The 20,393-nt window shown below is 35.9% G+C and overlaps 1 protein-coding gene across 15 annotated transcripts in view; it reads right to left on the reverse strand.

Annotated features, from left to right (window-relative positions):
- Positions 1-2,711: 2,711 nt before the first annotated feature.
- Positions 2,712-20,393, reverse strand: part of MBNL1 (muscleblind like splicing regulator 1) — a 176,251-nt gene continuing 158,569 nt past the window's right edge. For 9 of the 15 annotated variants that reach the window (XM_059920101.1, XM_059920086.1, XM_059920098.1 and 6 more), the window contains 5 exons: positions 19,966-20,119; positions 12,623-12,658; positions 11,829-11,923; positions 8,739-8,813; positions 2,712-6,142 (listed from right to left, as the gene is read on the reverse strand). In XM_059920101.1, coding sequence (XP_059776084.1) covers positions 8,757-8,813; positions 11,829-11,923; positions 12,623-12,658; positions 19,966-20,119 — 342 coding nt within the window. In that variant the 3' untranslated portion in view covers positions 2,712-6,142; positions 8,739-8,756. The remainder of the gene's footprint in view (positions 6,143-8,738; positions 8,814-11,828; positions 11,924-12,622; positions 12,659-19,965; positions 20,120-20,393) is intronic. The other 6 variants (XM_059920089.1, XM_059920091.1, XM_059920094.1 and 3 more) reach the window with 3 other exon arrangements.

Raw genomic sequence — 20,393 nt, forward strand, 5'->3', positions numbered from 1 at the left:
GAATTCACGTAACAACCCCGTGACTCCCCACCACCATGAACGAACCTTCAGGTTTATTCTTTACCTGTTAGAAATTCTGTCTTGTCATTATGAAACCCAATCAGGGAGAAAGAAACTGATCGCACTTGCTCACACAAATATTTCTGAAAGACCTAAATAGGTCACTAATAGTAACAGATTTTATCTGTGTTCTAATCTGCCACTGCTCTTTTTTCCTAAAATGGTACACTCAAGGGCAGGATATATTTTTTTTCCCCAACATTTAATTAGCAAAAGAAAAATATCACATGAATAAAGAAAAAGCTCATACAACAAAAAAGGAAGAGAACCGAGGGGGCTGCTTCCTGAGAAGACAAAAAGGAGTAGCTCTGACCCCCTTGGTTGCCTCAGCCCCCTGGTGGAGGAGAGGTAAAGGGTAGGACAGGGCAGCTGAGGATGCCAGGTGTCTGGGGCAAGTGCCAGCTCTGAGGGAGTTTGGCTACAGGGCTTGGAGGAAGGAGAGTTCCCCAGCCCCGGGCCCCAATCGGCCCCAGCACACATCTAGAGTTTGCTCTTCGGGAGTTCAGAACACACAGGGCCCTTTGAGAACCTAGAGTCCAACTCATAAGAAGTCTGGAGGGGGAAGCCGTGGCCCGGCGTGGCCTCACACAGCTACAATCTGAGGGTAGCTTCAGATTTACCGCCCACCCCAAGTGCTGCATAGCTAGGACCAACCATGGCAAGGACCGTATGCTGGAGGCTGGGCTGAGGCCAGCCATGGCACAAGGCCACTTTCTAGTCACACTTTCAGTGAGGTTCAGTGTTGTTTCGAAAGGTCAAGAAAAGTCAAAACAAATCCTTTAACATTTAATTCTCTAACTTTCGCATTTTGTATCCCTTCATATTAATACACGGACTTTGAACATTAAAGTGGGTATGTTCTAGGCTGTAAAAAGTTTCCAAATCTTGAACATTGTAATTTTTCTCCAGAACATATAGTAGACTGTCTCAAATAGTAAAGTGACTGCCTCAGACTTATCAGTGAATGGAGTAAAAACAAGTAGAAAAACAGCAAAATCTCGTTGCTGACTGTCCCACAGGTTCACTCCCATGTTGAGTGACTATTTCCTGTATGAAGGTGCGCCTCAGTCAAATTTAGATTGTCACTGATCTTCAGGGTCATTCCAAGGTGTAAACTCCGTGAATGTCAAGGGTTTGTAATGAAATAAATAAGAAACCAGACTTCTAAGACAGGGTCCCATCCTGTGAGCTGAGGACCCCTAGTGGTCTCTGCAGTAATAACTCTTTCTGAACAATAAGCATCGTCTGGAGAATGAATATCTCAAATTACTGTTTTTCAGATGCATGTATATGTTGTTGTGATTAATAAAAACGTTACAATTGCTTTTTTGTTACTGTAATTTTTTCAGTTAAAAGTTACCCAAAAGTACTATCACTAATTGGAGAGGAGCCAGATGTGTTTTTTTTTTAATTTTTATTTATTTATGTATTTATTTATTTTTGGCTGTGTTGGGTCTTCGTTTCTGTGCGAGGGCTTTCTCTAGTTGTGGCGAGCGGGGGCCACTCTTCATCGCGGTGCGCGGGCCTCTCACTATCGCGGCCTCTCTTGTTGCGGAGCACAGGCTCCAGACGTGCAGGCTCAGTAGTTGTGGCTCACGGGCCCAGTTGCTCCGCGGCATGTGGGATCTTCCCAGACCAGGGCTCGAACCCGTGTCCCTTGCATTGGCAGGCAGATTCTCAACCCCTGCGCCACCAGGGAAGCCCCAGATGTTTTGATGTTACTCAAAAAGGTTGTGAACCCCTGCTTTAGAAAATCTCCCCCAGGGCAGCTACTCTCTTTGAGAAGCAGCACTTTGAATAGTTGAGTCCACTGAAAATAACAGAAGCGTTCCACAGAACTCAGCCAGTAACAGAATTGTATTAATTATAAATAATGCAGTTATTTTTATTGCTGTAAGTTTTAGAAAACAAGCACTGACCTACAAAGGAGAATTTGTAGGCTCTGACCAAATATCAAGTGCCACAGTCACACAGAGTAGCACTAAATGATCAAATGAGCAAATTTCTTCACATTGGAACTCTGGCTTTCACTGACTATCTGTGAAAACTGCAAAATGCAAAGCCATGTGGGATACCAGGCTTCACTTCAACAGAATTTTTAATTCACCATTTAAAAAACTCTCACACACACACACACACACACACACATATACCACGCACACACACATTCTCAGGAGTCATGTCATGGCTTGGTTCAACTGTGTGTGTGCATAAACTTTTATCCCTCTGAATCAAGTGTCATCATTATTGCATTTATTGAAATATTCTCTGATTGCCTGATTTCCTGGGCCAGTTTCCCGGGGCAGTCAGGCAAATAAAATTTCGTTTACAGAAAGAATTGATAAGAGAATTTCCTTTTTTCCTTAGAATTTTCCCCTCTGGCATCTAAAATATATCAAACAGCACTTAAAGTGTCAGAGGAAAGGAGGACAAGATTTTTCAGAGAACACTGGGCAGTGGGGTGGCAATACATCATGATTCAGATTCTCCCTCTTGGTCTGAGAGGCTAGTGGGGAAGACAGTCAATGCCTTACTTGCCATCAGTTAACACCTTATAATGAATTTCCACATCATTATGTTCGTCAAGACAGACAAGCATGGATGCTTGAAACGCACAAAAATAACTTACTCTTCAATCTCAGATACACAAATATACTTAAGAAAGAGAAGTTTTATTAGGGCAATTTCACTTTATTTTTCCATACAGCAAAGTCAACTACTGCAGTAATAATAAAATAAGCATAAAACAAATTGCAGCCCAAGACAAAATACATAATTTTAAGCAACTACAAGCAGAAAGTAAGTTGTGATTACATAATAGTAAAACCAAGCACATCTGTCCTTTCAGCAGATGAAAGCGTAGGGTTGCTGATAAGTGCAACACTATGACCAGCCGGAGTGAAGGCTGGATACACTAATTCATTAAACAAGTGCCCATTATCACATTTGCTTTTTTTGAGTGCTTCTGAGTTGAAAATTAAAACCATGAAATTTGAACTGTGTTTTACCTTTTTCACCTGCTGAAAGAACAGGATCCTACAGCAATTAAAAAACAATCACATAACAACTATAGCTACTGTGTGCTGTTTGGTTTGCCTGTTTATGGTTGAAATTTTGTGAAAGTCAATACTTGTTTTGAAGATTTTTTTCTTTTTTTTTTTTTTGTGAACAATAAACCACTGAAATTGGCAGAAACTGATTTGAATAGTATATGTCCTTAGTATAGTTCTTTCTCTTTTTTGTTTTGTTGAAGTTTTAAACATGCAGTAGTTTTGAAAAATGTAAGGAATATCTGATCCATGATTTCACCTTAATGGTTGAAGTACCTGCTAGTTTTGGTAATGATCTTCAGGCAGATTTGGCCCAATGGAGTTTTTGTCAGTCATGAGATCTCGGAAGGATGGCATATCTTTCCAGCTGAAAAAATCCTGGCAAACTACAAGCTGTCCACAAAAAGCAAAGCAACATGTTTGAAGGGGTATGGAGTGCTAACTCTGTGCCACTTTTGCAAGCAATTTTGCTCAGTCTGTCATTGTATTAGCCTTAACAAAACTCCTTGTAATTATAGACGTTTTTATTCAAAATAAGATCTTACTATTATACAGGTTTCTCTCTTTTGACTATATACAGAAGTGCAAAAAGTCAACCTTCTCTCTAGACGTTCCAACATGCTAAATTGCAGCATAATCAACCCTCAAGAGTTTGCACACACGCTATAATTCTCATTACGTAAACTTTGAGTATTTGGATTATCAACAAAAAGTCCCTTGTTCTATTTATTGATTATGCAGCTTATTTATAACAAGGCCTGATATTCAGGGATTTCAAAAATATTAAACAATACTTTAACATTTGAAATGGATACAGTAGAAAATAAATTTTATTCTAATATCTAGGATCTAGATCTTCTTATAATAACTAATTACAAACAAAATAAATCATCAAAATATTACTCAATTGTCTGCCAGGATTGTTGCGATAGCAACAACTTAACTTCTTACTTAGCAATGATTATATATTTATAAGATATCCATATAAAAGATCTTTGTTCTTTTAATGAAAACTAGACAAGAACTAACAATGACTGACATTCTTACACTTTAATATTAAATCAGTAAAATATAAATCATTTAGTTAACAATAATACGAATATTCATATGACACTACATGTAATTCAAAACTGAGTATGTTATGAAGGAAAAACTACTTTAATTTTTTTTTATATTTTGAAAAATTCATCGGTAAAATCTAATAAAACAAGAGTCTATAAACTGAAATGGTATTCAATTGTTAATAGAAAATGAAATCTAATAAATGTAGGAAATGAAAAACTACATTTTAACAAGAAAAATAAGTAATATTCTATAATGTAACTAACTACAATAACATATGGAGTCACCATTACTCTCTTAACACGATTGAAATTACATTGGTATGGGTTCCAACCCGTAATGTAATAATCTAAGGCTTTAATAGATGTACAGTACAATCAGTAAAATCAACACATCAGTCTTATATTAGAAAGCATCTCTCTCAAGCATAAAAACTTGCAGTAAACTTGGAAGTATGGAAAGTTCTAGAACTGAACTTTCACTTCTCCCATTCCATACTAGAACTACCAGTGACCTGGCCCCTACTTCAGCAATTTTTAGAACTGCTGAACAGAGCAAAAATATCCTTTACTAGCTGCAACATCCAAACCACAAAAAAGGAATTCCTTTGGATGAATCCATTCTTAAAAACTGAATGCACATCTATTTTTTTTTTAATTTTGTAAAAGGCTTTCTAAGGCTATAAGCAGTAAATCTGAACAAAACAAAACAAAACAAATCACATATAAAATTCACCCATGTACTTAACCCACCCAGTGACTAGGTTAATTAAACATTTCCCATTTTCATATTTTGGTTTATCATGCATCTGATGAGTGCTGCTTTCTTCTTTGTTTAGAGTCACTATTTTAAATGTGACTGTGATGAAGCATTTAAGCAAATGTGAAACCATTTTTGCAAAGCATTTAGAGTCTTCTGACTTTTGACAGAGCTATAAATAGAAGCAAAATAATTTCCTCCAACTTTTTTTTTTTGTTATCGTGTCTCAGAAATGGCATATCCCTTTTGAATAACATGTTATACAGTATAGTATGCATAAATATTACACTACAATGCATTAAAATAATTTTATATATATATCTATTATATATATCTCCAGTATGTGTGAGTTTATCTGTATTGAGAGAGTTTGTATTGTGCTGTCTATTTTGTTACTGTAAAGTTAAATCGGCCATTTCTGAGACAGCTTTGGTTTCCAAAAAAAAAGGAAAAAAAAAAAAGAATGGTGCCCTTTGACTGATTAGTACTAGCAAATAAGCAACAAAATGTGGCTCCGAAAACAATAACACTGAAGAAATAATACTCTAATTTGATGTACAGTCTATGGCACTTCATGAGAATCCTTAACAACATGGTACTTAAAGCCATGATGTGCTTTAAAAGATACACAGTTGTGGTTTTGCTTGGCACATTCATCTCTGTCAGATCCCTCCCTCACCACATCTTAAAATCTACTACATTAAAAATATTACTCTTAAACAAAAATGACTGTGCATGCACGCTCTCATCTATAATGGCAATTTTAAATACAAGGTGCACCTTTGTTATTTGTAAACCTTGAAAGAAATAAACTTATTTTTAAAAAATTATATCTTGGTCTACAGACGTACCAATACATAATAGAATCATGGTTACACCATAGTCTGTCTTTTCAAGATGGCATGAATATATAGGAAACTAATTAGGTCTGCATATTTGAATGCATCACTCTGTGCTAGAAAAGAAAGACAATGTTGTTCTTTTAGACAGGAATATCACCTCAGCACAAATATCAACTAAATGTACAAACTGTATAGGCAACAGTGTGCAGTGGATTTCCATGTTGTCTTGTCTTCTGGTTAACATGCAATATGCGGATGTCTTGTGGCTGAGGGGTTTTTGTGTGTGTTGCTTGACGGTATATACACTATGGCTAATGACCTCGTCCTTTACTCTAACCAAGCACACTGTCCTTTCCTCCTTAGCATGATCTGCAAGGGAAAAAGAGATAATCTTCGTTAAAACAGACAATATCTAACAGCAGTTTCCAATATGCATTCAACATGAAAACTGTATTTCTTGGTTTAAAGAGTGAACACATGTATGTTGTATGTTCATGTAAAAACAAAAAACACCTCACAAGTACAAAGGACCTAAATTTGTTTATCCTTTCTTTGAGAATAAAATGACATGCACAGCTTAATAAAATTGTAGACTCTGAACAAATATCACCCAACACTAAGCTCAAAGTATAAAATACATTTGCAGAATCAAGGGGCATAATGTAGCAGAGCTCTTTTTAGCACTGCCATTGTGGGGCAGAATTTACAACTCATTTTACTTCTAAAGTTTAATAGCTTTCAAGAGTAATGATTTGGCCCACGAAATTAAAATCCATGCAACAATCCTATTAAACACAATTTGCTCTCTTTGGGTGCTTGATTAGCACAGTATGTGTTTGGAAAAAAATAAAAGAACGATACTCTACATGACTGTTTTGGATAATTTAACGTTTGGATTTTTCCCACTAAAGGCAAGAAAATAAAAATTGTTCCTTATGCTCCTGACAAATTAAGGTTGAATTGATATTGCAATGCACCTGTGAACTGAGTTCCAGTTTTTACATGAAATTTGTTCCCAGAGAATCTTTGCATATTAAAACATTCTTTAGCACACAACCTTGAGAATGAAAGAAATCACGATTCTGCTGCACTCAAAAACCAGTTTAAATATTGTAACGCCTCATGAAAATGAGTAATCATTTGTTAAACGGAACATTAAAGAGCCTAAGTTTCAATATACACAAATCCACTGTTTTGCTAATTGATGAACTTAAGGCCATTTGCTATCATTTTTTTCAACCTGGATTATTGCTAAGAAATAGAACATAGTTACAGATAGACATACCAAACACACCCAACTGACTATAAAAGCGTGAAACAGTTTTTTTTTGAACATGTCAAAAAGAGAACTCTACTTCCAAACCTACATACTACAAAGCGATGTGCTTATTCAAAATGTGGCTATTGTTCAGAATAATAAACCTTATTATCAGAACTGCATCGAGAGAACTTATGAAACACAAAAATCAGTTTCAGTAATTTAATTCAGGATTGCAGCATGTCTCTGGTAGTACTTCTCAGATTGAGTCTATCATTTCTTTCTTAAACGGCTCTCAGATTTCATCTATACCCTTCTCCTGCATGGGTTCACCCTTTGACCAGCTGTTACTATGCTCAAGGGCCTCTGAACTGGCCCATCTCCTGACTCAACACCTCTGTCCCTTCTTCTGTAAGGCCCTGACATCTCCCTTCTCTCTGTAACAACCTTCATTGTCCAAATTCACTTAATTTCTGACTCTGTTAGGAAGAGCTGCTCCCTCATGTTTGCTCCAAGAGAAATGTGTTCAAACCTCTCTTATTTTAATGTAGAGTGCTGAAATTTACATCATTATCTCATTATCTACTCATCTTTATTTCCTCGACCTGGTAATTAACACAGAGTAGCACCAAAAAATCATTTGTAAATATGTTAATGAACAGATAAATGAATGAAAGGAAGCAACAAAGAATGATCACCCATCTTATTTACCAGACTCAGTTTTAAGCATTATGGCTCTTTCTAAATATAAAAATAGATACTTAATATACTTCTGAGCATGTAGATAACTTGAACGCATGCATACTGAATAAAACATATGCTCTATGGATGAAAAACGGTCATCTTTGCAAGTATCTAAGTCAATGTGTCTGAAAGTAAACCAGAAGACTTTCAAATCATTTGAGCAACGACAACATCTTTAGAATTACATGATCCTCCAAGGTGACTATTCTGAAGTACCTAAAGTTTACCTGGATATATGGATGTGTGTGTGTGTGTGTGTGTGTGTGTGTGTGTGTGTACATGTGCACATATGTCCGTGTGTGAATATATTTATTTAAATCAGACTCTTCATATTCTAATGACCCTGTGTGTGGCGAAGCACGGGGTAAAGTAGGAACATGTTCTCATTTAGGATTCAGCAAAGCAATTTTTGAATAAAATAAATGCTGACCTACACCGGGGATCAGCAAACTACTGCCTGTGAGCCAAATCTGGCCTGCTGCCTGTTTTTGTAAATAAAGTTTTATTGGGACACAGCACACCTTTTAGTTTACACGCTGTCTCTGGCTGCTTTCGTGCTACAGTGGCAGAGTGGAGCAGCTGTAACACAAACCCTATGGCCCACACAGCCAAAAATATTTACTATCTCATCTTTCAAGAAAAAGTTTGCCAGCCTCTGATCTATGCCTTCTATTTAGTTTTAAGTCGCCTTTTTTTCTTCACTATTGTGTTTATTTCTAGTATGAAATAAAAACAAAATTAATATATCCTAAGTATTACACATATTTAAGTGACATCAACATATTTATTATGAATTCACATGATAAAATTCCTCATAACCCATCTAAGATAAAATTGTGAGCTCTATATAAATACTTTCTTTGAAATTTTGTAAAATTTTCTTAAGTGCATTACACAATTGTTATCTTAAAAAAAAAAAAAAACTACCATGAATATACACTCTATATTACACAATGAACTTACTGTGTAGTGATGAAAATTCTACATCTGGGTAACATACTTGTGGCTAGTCAGATGTTCGGCAGATATTATGGGTATCTAGCAAATAAAAAATTATTTAATGAATGATCCATGCAAGCAAGCCAACAACCAAGAGATGAAAACATTTTAATATTAAGTTTTTTAAGAAAAGTGAAATTCAGCTGTGAGGTGACAGTCCTTATCTGGTCAACATAACAGTAAGTTAATGTAAACTTAATGCCAAAGTAGCAACTCATTTTTTAAAAATCTTTGTGTTAAATACTATTCTATAAATGTTATCAGTTTTTAGGAAGTAAGAGAAGTAAAACTATCAAAAATTCATGCAGAGCAGTAATTGAAAGAAGCCCTTTTTGTTGGCCTACACACACACACCTGTGGTTTCAGTTATTCAGTAATCCAAAAAGTAAAGTAAGAAATGTCTTGCCTATTTTTGTGCAACCAGTTTCTACATTTTCATTCAACTGACGGTGTCTAACTTTTTTTCCAAGTTAAAAGTACCAGGTAAGAATTATAAAGGAGTATTTCAAAAGAACTGGATAACAGTGTTAAATCTACCTCAGAACATATTTCTGAATCCTGATTGCATATTTTATTGTATTTTAAATGGGCAAGAGAATTACAAAACTTGAGAGAAAATACAATAAGGAACCAATATAGAGGTGACTTGTTTCAATCATCCCCAAAGCCAAGATCTTCCAATTGGTAGCCTGATTCTCCTCCAACCCAGAAGTATGGCTGCTGTCCTGGGAAAGGCAGCACAACAGATGAAGACAATCAGAGGAATGAAAGCATGGGTTCTAACACTAGTGATTCATTTCCCGGTGTGTAACCTTGAGCAAAGCACTTACTCTACGCTTAGGTTTCCTCATCTCTAAAATGGCACTAATCCCATTTCGGCAAGGTTGATGGGAGAATAGTAAAACCACATACATGAAGGCATTTTGTTGTTGTTTCAGTTTAGATGTCCTATAGACCAATTCAACATATTACAATCCACAGTCTGGAGTGTAAATTAATATGTCTCTATTTTATTTCCATTTCTCAGCTGATATCTTTACACAATTTTACAGCATTGGCAAATGGCACGAAAATGTGCTCCAAGCATAATGAAGCTTCTCATACCATTTTTCCTGCTGCTGCAGGACAGGATGTTGCACCCAACAGTGTAGAAGCATCAAGGATGGGGCTGTCGAAACATACCAAGGACCTTCAACACCAATCGATGCAGATGAAGGGCCAGCTATAAACTTCTGCATGCATGCAGGCTGCATTTTGTGGCATCAGCTATTTCCAGCATTGCTACTGTACTGTAGGCATATACATATGTATGTATATGTAGATATAATATATGTGTGTATATATATATATCCATTCCCTTTTCTTTCTTTTGGTTGTGAAACAGTATGAAGACCCAAGATTATGCATGAAATGGTCACAGCACAATGCAAAAAGTAAAGTGTCCCCTACAACCAAGGTGGCCAGGGCATGTTGAAATTTGCTTTGCTGTAGTTCTGCTTACACCAGCAATTCTATAGTCATACATGGTACACACAACAGAGTTCAACATCATTAATCTGCGCCATAAATGGACTGCATTGAATCCATTAAGATATTTCTACCATAGATTACTTACTAACATGCCACATATGCACAATCTAGCATTCTTGTAAATGAGTCTGACGTGTTAGCATAAATCCAGGGCTATTTTGACAAGCTTTGGAAAAACTAATGATTCTTTGCCAAGAAATGTTTAAAGCTTGTCTGAAACTTTAAAATACATCCATTTTGGCATGCTGCTTTTGAAAGTTTTTAATGGCTACACTAATAGCTTATAGTTCTTCTTCAACAGTACATGGTGCGCTACAGAAACAAGGGTGGCTATTCCTTATAGCAATAACTGTGAATTCGGATGGCACTTAATTGGTCTTCTTTTCCCAAAGGGGCAACATGTTGATTCCCATCTGATACTGGTTCTTTTGAGAATCATTTGGCTACATTTAACCTTGGTCTGGGGGTTATCTGAAATTTGATTTGCCTCTAGATTTTTTCGTATGCTATTAACCCTATTGAACTTTACTTTCATAACAAACATATCTATATATTCAAGCCAAAGCCTACTTCACATAAATTTGACTTTGATTCAACCAGTATTTTCTAGAACATACTTTTAAATAGGAGCAGAAAACGCTGGTTGAATCCACGCAAATTTTAAAATGTAAATATTTTAATAATCAATTTCTTTTGAATAATCACATCATAAAGTTTATATTTCTGAAACAGATTCCTTTTACTTAAAAATATCCTGTGTATTTGTCACTCCATAAACTTGTATGGAACATAGAATGACTCAATTTGCCGTACTGGATGCCTTTTTTTTTCCTTCATAACCCTCCAACGTTTATGCTGAGTAGTTACAGAAATGAGAGCACTTAGGAATTTTATTTTTTCCCTTAAATCATTGAGAATCAAAACTTGGACACAAATTTAACTTATTTTGAATATGCAATCTGCTTATTGAATAAAACTATAATGAATTTATAACAAACTCTATTTACAAGAGTGGTCATTTGTGGCATAGATAACACATTTAAATATTTTGCTTTTTATGAAGAATTTGGGCAAGAACTAAGAAATTGTATATATCAAATGCTTATAACAAAAACCTTAAAATCACCTGTATTTTAAAAATTATAAGTTTCAGGTGTGCCGCATTGTAGTTCAACATCTGTAGACACTACCCTATATAATTTCGATTGGTCAAAACACCTGCGTGATGGATTGAGACCAACTGAGAATTGCTTGTGTAAATATCATTTTAGTAGCTTTAGAAATGGAGCTGCGACAACTTTGGAGCACTTATAAATGGCAAAAAAGCATTCTGCCGCTCATCAGAGAGAATGTGTAGGCCAACAAGAGGTATCTTTGAAACCCCATGCTCTTAAAGCACCCTCTACAGCCCTCACGGACATGCGACTCCCACGGACCTCAGTGGGAAATCCACGTGCATCAGGGCTGTTGGACTGAGCCCTACGAGAGTTGGTTTTTAAGAAACAAAGCTGTAAATTAGCAAACCTGGTTGGCTGTGGCGGTTGCAGCGAAGGGAACACTTGTGGCAGATGTTGTTGCTGCGGACACAGTGGCTGGCGTAGCACCGTGCACCATGGGAACTTTCGGAGGGAAAATCATATAAGCAAACATACAGAAGAGTGTAGCAATATGGAAACCATGGCAACATGGAGGAGATAATTGGGCATGGTATTTATCACAGCAACAAGCCGTGTGACGGGGGCGTCATCACCAGTGAGTGACATGCAATCACAGCGCAAAGCAGGACAACATTCCAAGGAGAGAAGGGGAAGGGGGATGAAAGAGAAAAAAAAAAGGGGAAAAAAAGCTTGTTACCATCAAATCAAGAAAATTGACACAAACAGGCTTAATTTGCTAAGTCAAAATCAGGAATTTTATATAGTGTTCATAGTCAGACATTCAAAATCTAAGTCAAAATACAGGTATTTACTTCATATATACAATTAATCTGTTTGAATAAAAGTACGTTTTCTCATTTACTATTGTAAAAATATACAATATATTACTTTTATGAGATAGTTTTTTTTTTTTTTTCTTACACACCAGAACTCATAGTCCAATCAAAATCCACCAAAGGTGACTAAAGGAAACTTGTGTGTAAAGAAAACATTTATGTGAGTCCATGTCAATTAAATAGAAAATGGCATTTAATTGACAGGTGTTAGTAAAAAGGGAATGGACTTGCCCAATAGATATAAGTTAAACTTAGCAGTGGATTTTGAGGGGCTGTGAGGTGCACCATAGGTTTAAGATAATCAAGAAACAAAGCTGGCACCTACCAACACTTGTAGCGGGTGTCATGCACAATATTGAACCTGCTCATCATGCATTGCAACAGGAAGGTGGATTTGAAAAGGGAAAAGAATTAAAACATCCCATCACACGTGTAATTAGGAAATTCATTTGAACAAAGAAGAAAAATTGTTATTATGGGAACAGTGGCATGTAACAGTCAGCACGATCAAATCATACAATAGCATAGTGATCCATTAGAACTAGTCCCAAGTGAAGAATAAAAGCCAGTTTAACTGTGTGCTGGTACACGCTGTTGCTCCTAATTGCTGCCTACAAATAAAAGTATTTTGAGAAAAAACTGAAACCTGCTTAATTCTTTTAAAAATCATACTGCAATTTGTTTTGTTTTGATCTGGTTACTAGCCATCTGGCAGCTTTGCTATTTCTGACTTCAACCTATGAACTGAGCACACGTTAAATCTTTAGAGATATTTATTATTAAGACGCTAAATAATCCAGTGCACAAAACTGACTTGACAATGTAACGAAACCGAAACATTCATTTTCATTCCTTTGGTTTTATTTATTTCCCTGTTCACTGTAGCGACAACAACACAGACACCGAAGGGGTTGTGATCATCCCTACAGGAATTTTATTCGGAGGGGTACCAAGCAATAAATTATGCATAAAGCGAAAGTGAACTTCTGCATTGCCTTAGTTGGGAATTTAAATGCAAGGAAAACATTTAGACGGGATATACTTTCGTATAAGTCTCGAACTGGTTTACTTAGTAGGTATCTGGGAAAACAGACTGGTTTTCACTGCTGGTTTAGACCCTCAGGACTTCTTGGAATAGCAAGTGTTCTACAAAATTTCACGTCCAAAAAATGGTTGATTAGATTTCAGTAAAAACCCTGAATGGGAGATAATGAAGATATATACATTGCATACGGGGTGTTAGCATATGGGATGCTCACAATGGTTCCACCATGACGTTAAAATAAATATTACGTATCTAGTCCCTGTTCTCTTTGACATATAAACATTGAAAAATCTAACTTATTTTACCAACTACGGGGCACTTTCCCACATACTGAATTACTGTTCTTTCTATGAGATTATTTTAGACTGCTAGGTTTTAAAATATCAAATGATTTTATGTTTCTATCTGAATCTTGGTGCATCCTATTTAAATACTAGCAGCATCTGGGATGAACATTTGTTAGGAAAATATCTGCCAATTGCGTCTTGTCAGAGATGGCCCTATAAAACAAAGCTGCCATTGAGAAGCACAGATTACTTAACTGGCATCCTTGTAACAGATGCAATTAGACTGTTATCACAATTACACGGTGGGCACAATGATCAGTGATTAAACTAGGTAATGGAGCTAGGGCGGCATCCTCTCAGGTGGAGTACTATTACATTGATAGGCATTATTTAAGACACTTGAAGATCTCTGTCATTTGCTACCACTACTGAGTCAAAGACTTGTGAAAGACAACAAAAACAAACCAGTGATAACAAAGACGGTAATTTGAGACAGTAGAGCAAGCAAAATTTAATACTCTAGATCTTATGAAATCATTATCCTATAATAGTGGGGTGGGAAGACTGAGAAAGAGAGGATGAAAAGATGAATGAAAAAGAATAATGTGCAATTTGATAAATATTCGTTTTAAATACTGTACAGGTTATAGGTTTTAAATTTATTATTTATTATTATGCTGCAATTTGCCTATTGTATTTCATCCCATGCATAATTAAGGCTGCACATGCTGAAAATGAGTTAACCTTACCCTAGCTCTCTAAAACTCTAAAGCATTTATGATTTGCATTTCAGTTTGAGTTATCTTCCTTATTAACATTATAACCAATGCACACAGTTTTGAGAGGGATTTGCAGCAAATAAACATAAGGCAGCAATGAAAATACTAGCCAGGGTGCAATAACTCACAAATATGAAGACATAATGCTGTAGGACCCACTTACCAAAAACAAAAATCACTTTTGAAATGACCATAATATCCATCTTTACATCAGATGGGTTGATTTATTAATAATGATTGTACAAGTAGCCAATTAAAAGTTTTTTCTTCAATTTTCAGCACAAGGCAACATTTAAGTGAATGTATTTGTCAATTTCGAATTTCCCCTACGAAGATATCTGCAGAGCAGAATGGTGTGTTTCTGAGGAATGCAATACTTTAATTACATGATATTTATATTAAAATTTTAAATTGATCTGTATGAAGGTGCAGAAAAAATTACTAGGAAGGTAAGTCGCAAATGAGACGTATGTGTAGGTAAAATCAGTTCAAGGAGAAAGGAAGGAAGTAGAGAGAAAAAGAATTATAATGGAGATTTGGTTGGAGGTTGGAATTTAGATATGGTAATTCAAGCCTATTTAGGTAGATTATGATAGAAGTATAAAGCTGATTTAAAGTCTTCTAAAAATAATTTATATCATTTCAAACTAAAAGTTCACAATCAGTTGAATTATTCTCAAAATTGATATCTAAAAAAGCAACAGCTTCATATAATTTATTTGCTTCTATTCAATCTATTGAATTCTACTTTATTGCACTACTGAGTTGGGAAATAATAAATAAAACTCAGTGCTTACTACATTCCAGGCTTTATTCTAAACTCTTAGACCTGTCTATAAAAGTGCTTTAAGAAAATGTTTTTATCAAATATGTTTAGAACTCACTTAAACACAACTCTGTGAAATAATTACTACTATTATCCCCATTTTACAGATGAAAAAAATGAAAGTATAGAGAAATTATATCTTGTGGTAGAGCTATATTTAAACTTCCAAGCCAGGTTTGTAATCACTATGCTAAGTTTCAAGTAAACCATCTGCATTAATTTCATTAACTCTAATGAAAGTGATAAGCTGGAAATCTTTGTTTTCTATTCTTTCTGTAACAACAACCCCATCCCTCTGCAACTCCCCTCTCACTCCAACCCCTCAGGAAACTTTCCTGGCCTTTTGTTTCCTTATTTCTGGTAGTGCTGCCACGCAAGGCGAAGCTGAAGCCGTTTACAGCAAACTTATTTTTAGGTCTTTTGAAATCACAAACCTAAACTGACTGAGGGCAATATGCTAGGAGGAGAGAAGAGAGGTGTGCTTCGGAGGATGTAGGCAAAAACTGTGAAGGAGAGCAGAGAGAAAAGTTCCTCCAGACCCTGGAGAGGAGGCGGGCAGTGTGCAGGGTCCCTGGGTAGTTAGGCATGTGGCGTGTTCTTTCACAGGAGCCCTGCAGGCAGCAGGCTTTCCAGGAAATGGGCTGCATCGGAGGCTAAGGGGCTCAGGCAAGGATGCTTGTACCCAAGGCAGGCATAGAAGTCTTGGAGTACCTGCCTTCAAGAGATCTTGTAAACATGGACATTGAGTACATCGGCAGTGGCCAGTGCTGACTGAAGAATGGAGAATGGGTAGCCTGTCTGAGACTACTGGACCGCACAGGACCTCTATTTGAGTAGAGGCAGAAAGAAGAGGAGATGTGAAGATGGGGTTCTGGAATCCCAAAGATGCCGCCTGACATTTCTATCCAACACAGTGAAATTGGAGTTTAAGAATTGGACTTAATTTCAGTTCAGGAAAATAAATCTGATGCAAATAAAAGTGTTATTTCTTACACACTCTAATTTCAGGGGTGAAATTTATAACTACAACATAATTAGACCCTAGATTATGCATAATCTGTATAAATAGTGAATTTAGTTTTAAAGGGTGAAGGTTAAAAAAAAAAAGGACTATATAACTAAAAAAAAAAAAAAAAAAAAAACACCAAAGCTTCAATGTGAACTTAATCCAAATTACTTGTATTTATCTTTAAGTGAGATGGAGGGTGTAAAAACAAAAGGCCAGAAAACTTTCTTGGGGTGGGTGGGAGGGAGATGCAGTGGGATGGGGTTGATTGAATAAATAGAAAGATGGATGAATGGACGGATGGATGAGTAGACGGATAGGTGGATGGAAAACAGGGAAGGAACAGAAGAAAGAGAGGAAGGGAAGGAGGTAGGGTGAGAGAGAAGAATAGATAGATGGTTAGAAGGATGGATGGATAAATGGAGAGATGAATGCATACATGGATGGATGATGGACAGATGGGTATAGGCCACGTAAGTCCCAGTTTGTTCTTAAAAGTTATGGTATATACTAATTTTTCTTAGCTAGCTAGCTGGCTTGCCACTGAACCCTGATCTTTTGCTAGCAACTTACTCTGTATACAGAGTTACCTGCTCTAAAGATTTAGCCAACCATGCTTCATTGTAACTTCAATGAAATAGACCTGCATGTCCCTGAAGTTATGATTGAAGCAACAGACTACAGAGCTCTAAAACTCTAAACTGCAAAAAATAAATGACTTCCTTTTTCTAATCAGTTCCAATAAAGTCTTCAGAATATAACTTCCAAATTATAATACTGTGGTTAGATAGGATGCTCTGATCATATAATTCTTCTGTACATCTGCAGAATAACCTAGACTTTGGAAAATGACTTTCTTTTTCTCCCAGGTGTTATACGTAAGATGACATATGAATTTGTGGTAGGATGGATTTTCTGTAGCTCTCAAAGTATACTTAAAAACTTAAATTAGTTGACAATATTTCAAAATTGAGAGATTTCACATATGAATACCCAAATGTCCAGAATATCTGGGAAAAAAATCATAAGATCTGGCAGCACTGGACACCAGGGCCACTGCATTAGGTTGTACAGTTTGTATACAACCAACCCTGGGAGGAAAAGACACAACCACCCCTTGTTCACAAAGACTCTGATGTATATGGAACCACAAAGGGTATTGTGCAGTGCACAATACCTACTAGGCAGATAATCCTCTAAGGCAGCAAAGGGCTAAGTCTGAACACTGACCGTCCCCTTTAGACTGGGCCTGTGCTCTCCAGTGCCTCCCAGACCCCACAGCTCCTAATTTATTTCTTGCTCACTTATTCATGTTTCCTGCCTGGCCCTTAAGGCATTTGGGTTTTATATTCTCTGCATTAGATTTCCTTCCTTTCTGGCTGTCTGATAAAGTGGTTTGGCAGAAGTATAAATGGGCTATCCATTTTAACTTTTTAATGCCATAGTGGCACACAGGTATGTATGATAATGAAAATTTTATTTTTGGCTGTGCAATGAGCGCAATGCGGGATCTTAGTTCCCTGACTAGGGATCGAACCCGCGCCCCCTGCAGTGGAAGCGTGGAGTATAAACCACTGGACCGCCAGGGAAGTCCTGACAATGAAAATATTTTTAAGGAATGATGGAGGCAGTACTTACTTCTGATTATGTGACTAATAAAGGTTAACCTGCAGCTTAAGCTCTTTAAAACTGGGTTACAAATAAATCTTATTTGATATTACTATTGCAATGATTTCATAGCATGTTGACTACAAATATCAAGAAGAGAATATTTCTGATGCAAATTCATCATAAAAACGCAAATGCATCTTAAAAATTTCAGCATATTTCAATATATTGTGGCACATTTTATTTAAATTAACAATGCTTAGCTTCTAGAACAGAGAGATAAGTATGATTCTGACTTATGAAGGTATTTATTGTTTTTCTCTGACTTGACCTTACCTATCATCTTTTGCTCTGTCCTATCCACAGACTAAAAACCATTCCAGGGAGAGCCTATTGTCATAAGTCAGAGTCATGCATATCATGCAATTAATGATTATACTTATTTAGAAAAATCTTCAGTCATTTGAATGTTTTTGGAGAAACTGATGCAAAACCCATTTGATAAAACAGATTATTTTAGGTTTCTTTAAATAATTTATGGAAGAAGTTAGATTTGTTTTTATTTTTAGATTTTTAAATAGGGAAACTGTCATTTCTAGTAGTAATGTTTTATTCAATGAAATAAACTGACAAAAATAATTTTTAATTTCTTCAAAGAGATTATGGTAGTTACCTACAATCCCTTGAAACTTTGTCTACTGAGCTGACTATAGAAAAATTGATAGATTACTTGTTGGAGACAGCATAAATCCAGGGGCATGGCAATTTATACTAAAGCAAAAAGATTCATTTCTGGAAATCTCTGAAAAACTGTATAAGTTGAGAAGAAATTTTTTAATCTTATAAAACTTAAAACAAATGTGACTTTTCCCTCAGAATGCAACAAATACCCTACAGATCAAAATGATTTAATTTCTGTTCTAAAATGGACAAACTGCAACTTGATAGACACTATTTCATGAGTACAAATATCATTTTATCTGTGGTTCTAGGACAGGCTATTTCAATTAGTGGAATATTCTAGTTCATTGAATGTTACTACATATTCTACATAGGGATGGCTAGTTTTCAAAGATGTGCTGTATATAAAGTTGTGCTTAGCAGTAAAAACTAATGTGAATATAATTTATTCTCATTATTCAAAAACAAATTAACACATTCCCTCACGGCATTTTGAACCTAATGCACTGTAAATACTGTTAACATAGTACAATATACTAATGGGGCTGGATCTTTGACATACACATCTAGTCATAAATTTATCAATTTAATTAATAAAATTATTGTATTAAATAAATCTCTTAACACATGGTAATTTTTTAGAAAGATTAAGAGGTAAAGAGGAAAATAAGATTAGAGTCTCTGGTTAGTTGAATTCCAGATTACAAGAAGTGTTAAATGATGAGTGAGCAAAAATAATAAATTTCCAGATAACTAATTTTCTGATTATTTCTGTTTTTAAATTGTATATCTTTGTGTATAGTTCTAGAGTATGTTTATTTGACTAAGTTGTAATCAACTGAAACCACAAATGTATAACTCAACAATAAATGTAAACTTCACTGGGCACTTAGGGCTACTTCAATATTAGCTCAGGAGCAACAATTTTAAGTGATGTATACTGATTGGTACTGATAAGAGCACTTTTTAAGAGCTCTGGAACACAGAGTCAGTTTTTTATTCTCCACCTTGAAAACAAAAAGGCTGAAAAATAAAAATCAAAACTGAAAAGTGTCATTTCATATAATTCAAATGAACTCTATGGAATCATGAAGGCAAAGGGGTCTTACAGCAGGAAAGGGTCATAAAATAGCTTGACAGACATATAACAAACGGTGTTGAGGAAAGAGAAAAGAAAAGAAAAGAACTCTATTTCAATTCCAAATTACACAGACAAAAATAAATATATAAAACATCAGCGATCTCTAATCCATCTTTCATTAAGCTAAAATTCTTAGTTTTTAAGGAAAGTCCTAGGAGATACCTCAGACAAGTTTCCATCTTACCTTCCACCTGCTCTATGGCTAAAAACAACTGGGGGCATGGTTTATCTGCTCTACCAGTAGAACTCTACATGGATCATCAGATTCATTTATTAATAAACTCAAACCCCTTACCTGGTGGGAGAAATGCTGTATGCTGTTGTAACTGCATGTTGGCTAGAGCCTGTTGGTATTGGAAAATACCAGTGTTAAAGACTGCGGTGGCACCGTTGGTTTTTTCAAGAGCAGGCCTCTTTGGTAATGGGGGAAGTACAGCTTGAGGAATTCCCTGTTTAGTGAATGAGTATAAAAAACAAATACCAGTAAAAAGAGAAAAAGAAAAAAGAAAAATCAGTTGAAGGCTAAAATTGTTAGGAAGCATGAGCAAGCAAGCAGCAGAGCACTTAACTACCCAAGGGGAAAAAACATTCAATAAACAAAAATTTAAAGGGGAAAAAAAAAAGCAAGATAAAAGCTTTAAAGGAAGCATTATTTTTGTCTTGGTGGGGGGGGGGGAACCCACTAGTATGAGAGCACATGTTATAATGTGTTAAAGTGTTTTA

The sequence above is a fragment of the Balaenoptera ricei genome, chromosome 4 (genome assembly GCF_028023285.1).
Source record: "Balaenoptera ricei isolate mBalRic1 chromosome 4, mBalRic1.hap2, whole genome shotgun sequence".
Taxonomy (NCBI): domain Eukaryota; kingdom Metazoa; phylum Chordata; class Mammalia; order Artiodactyla; family Balaenopteridae; genus Balaenoptera; species Balaenoptera ricei.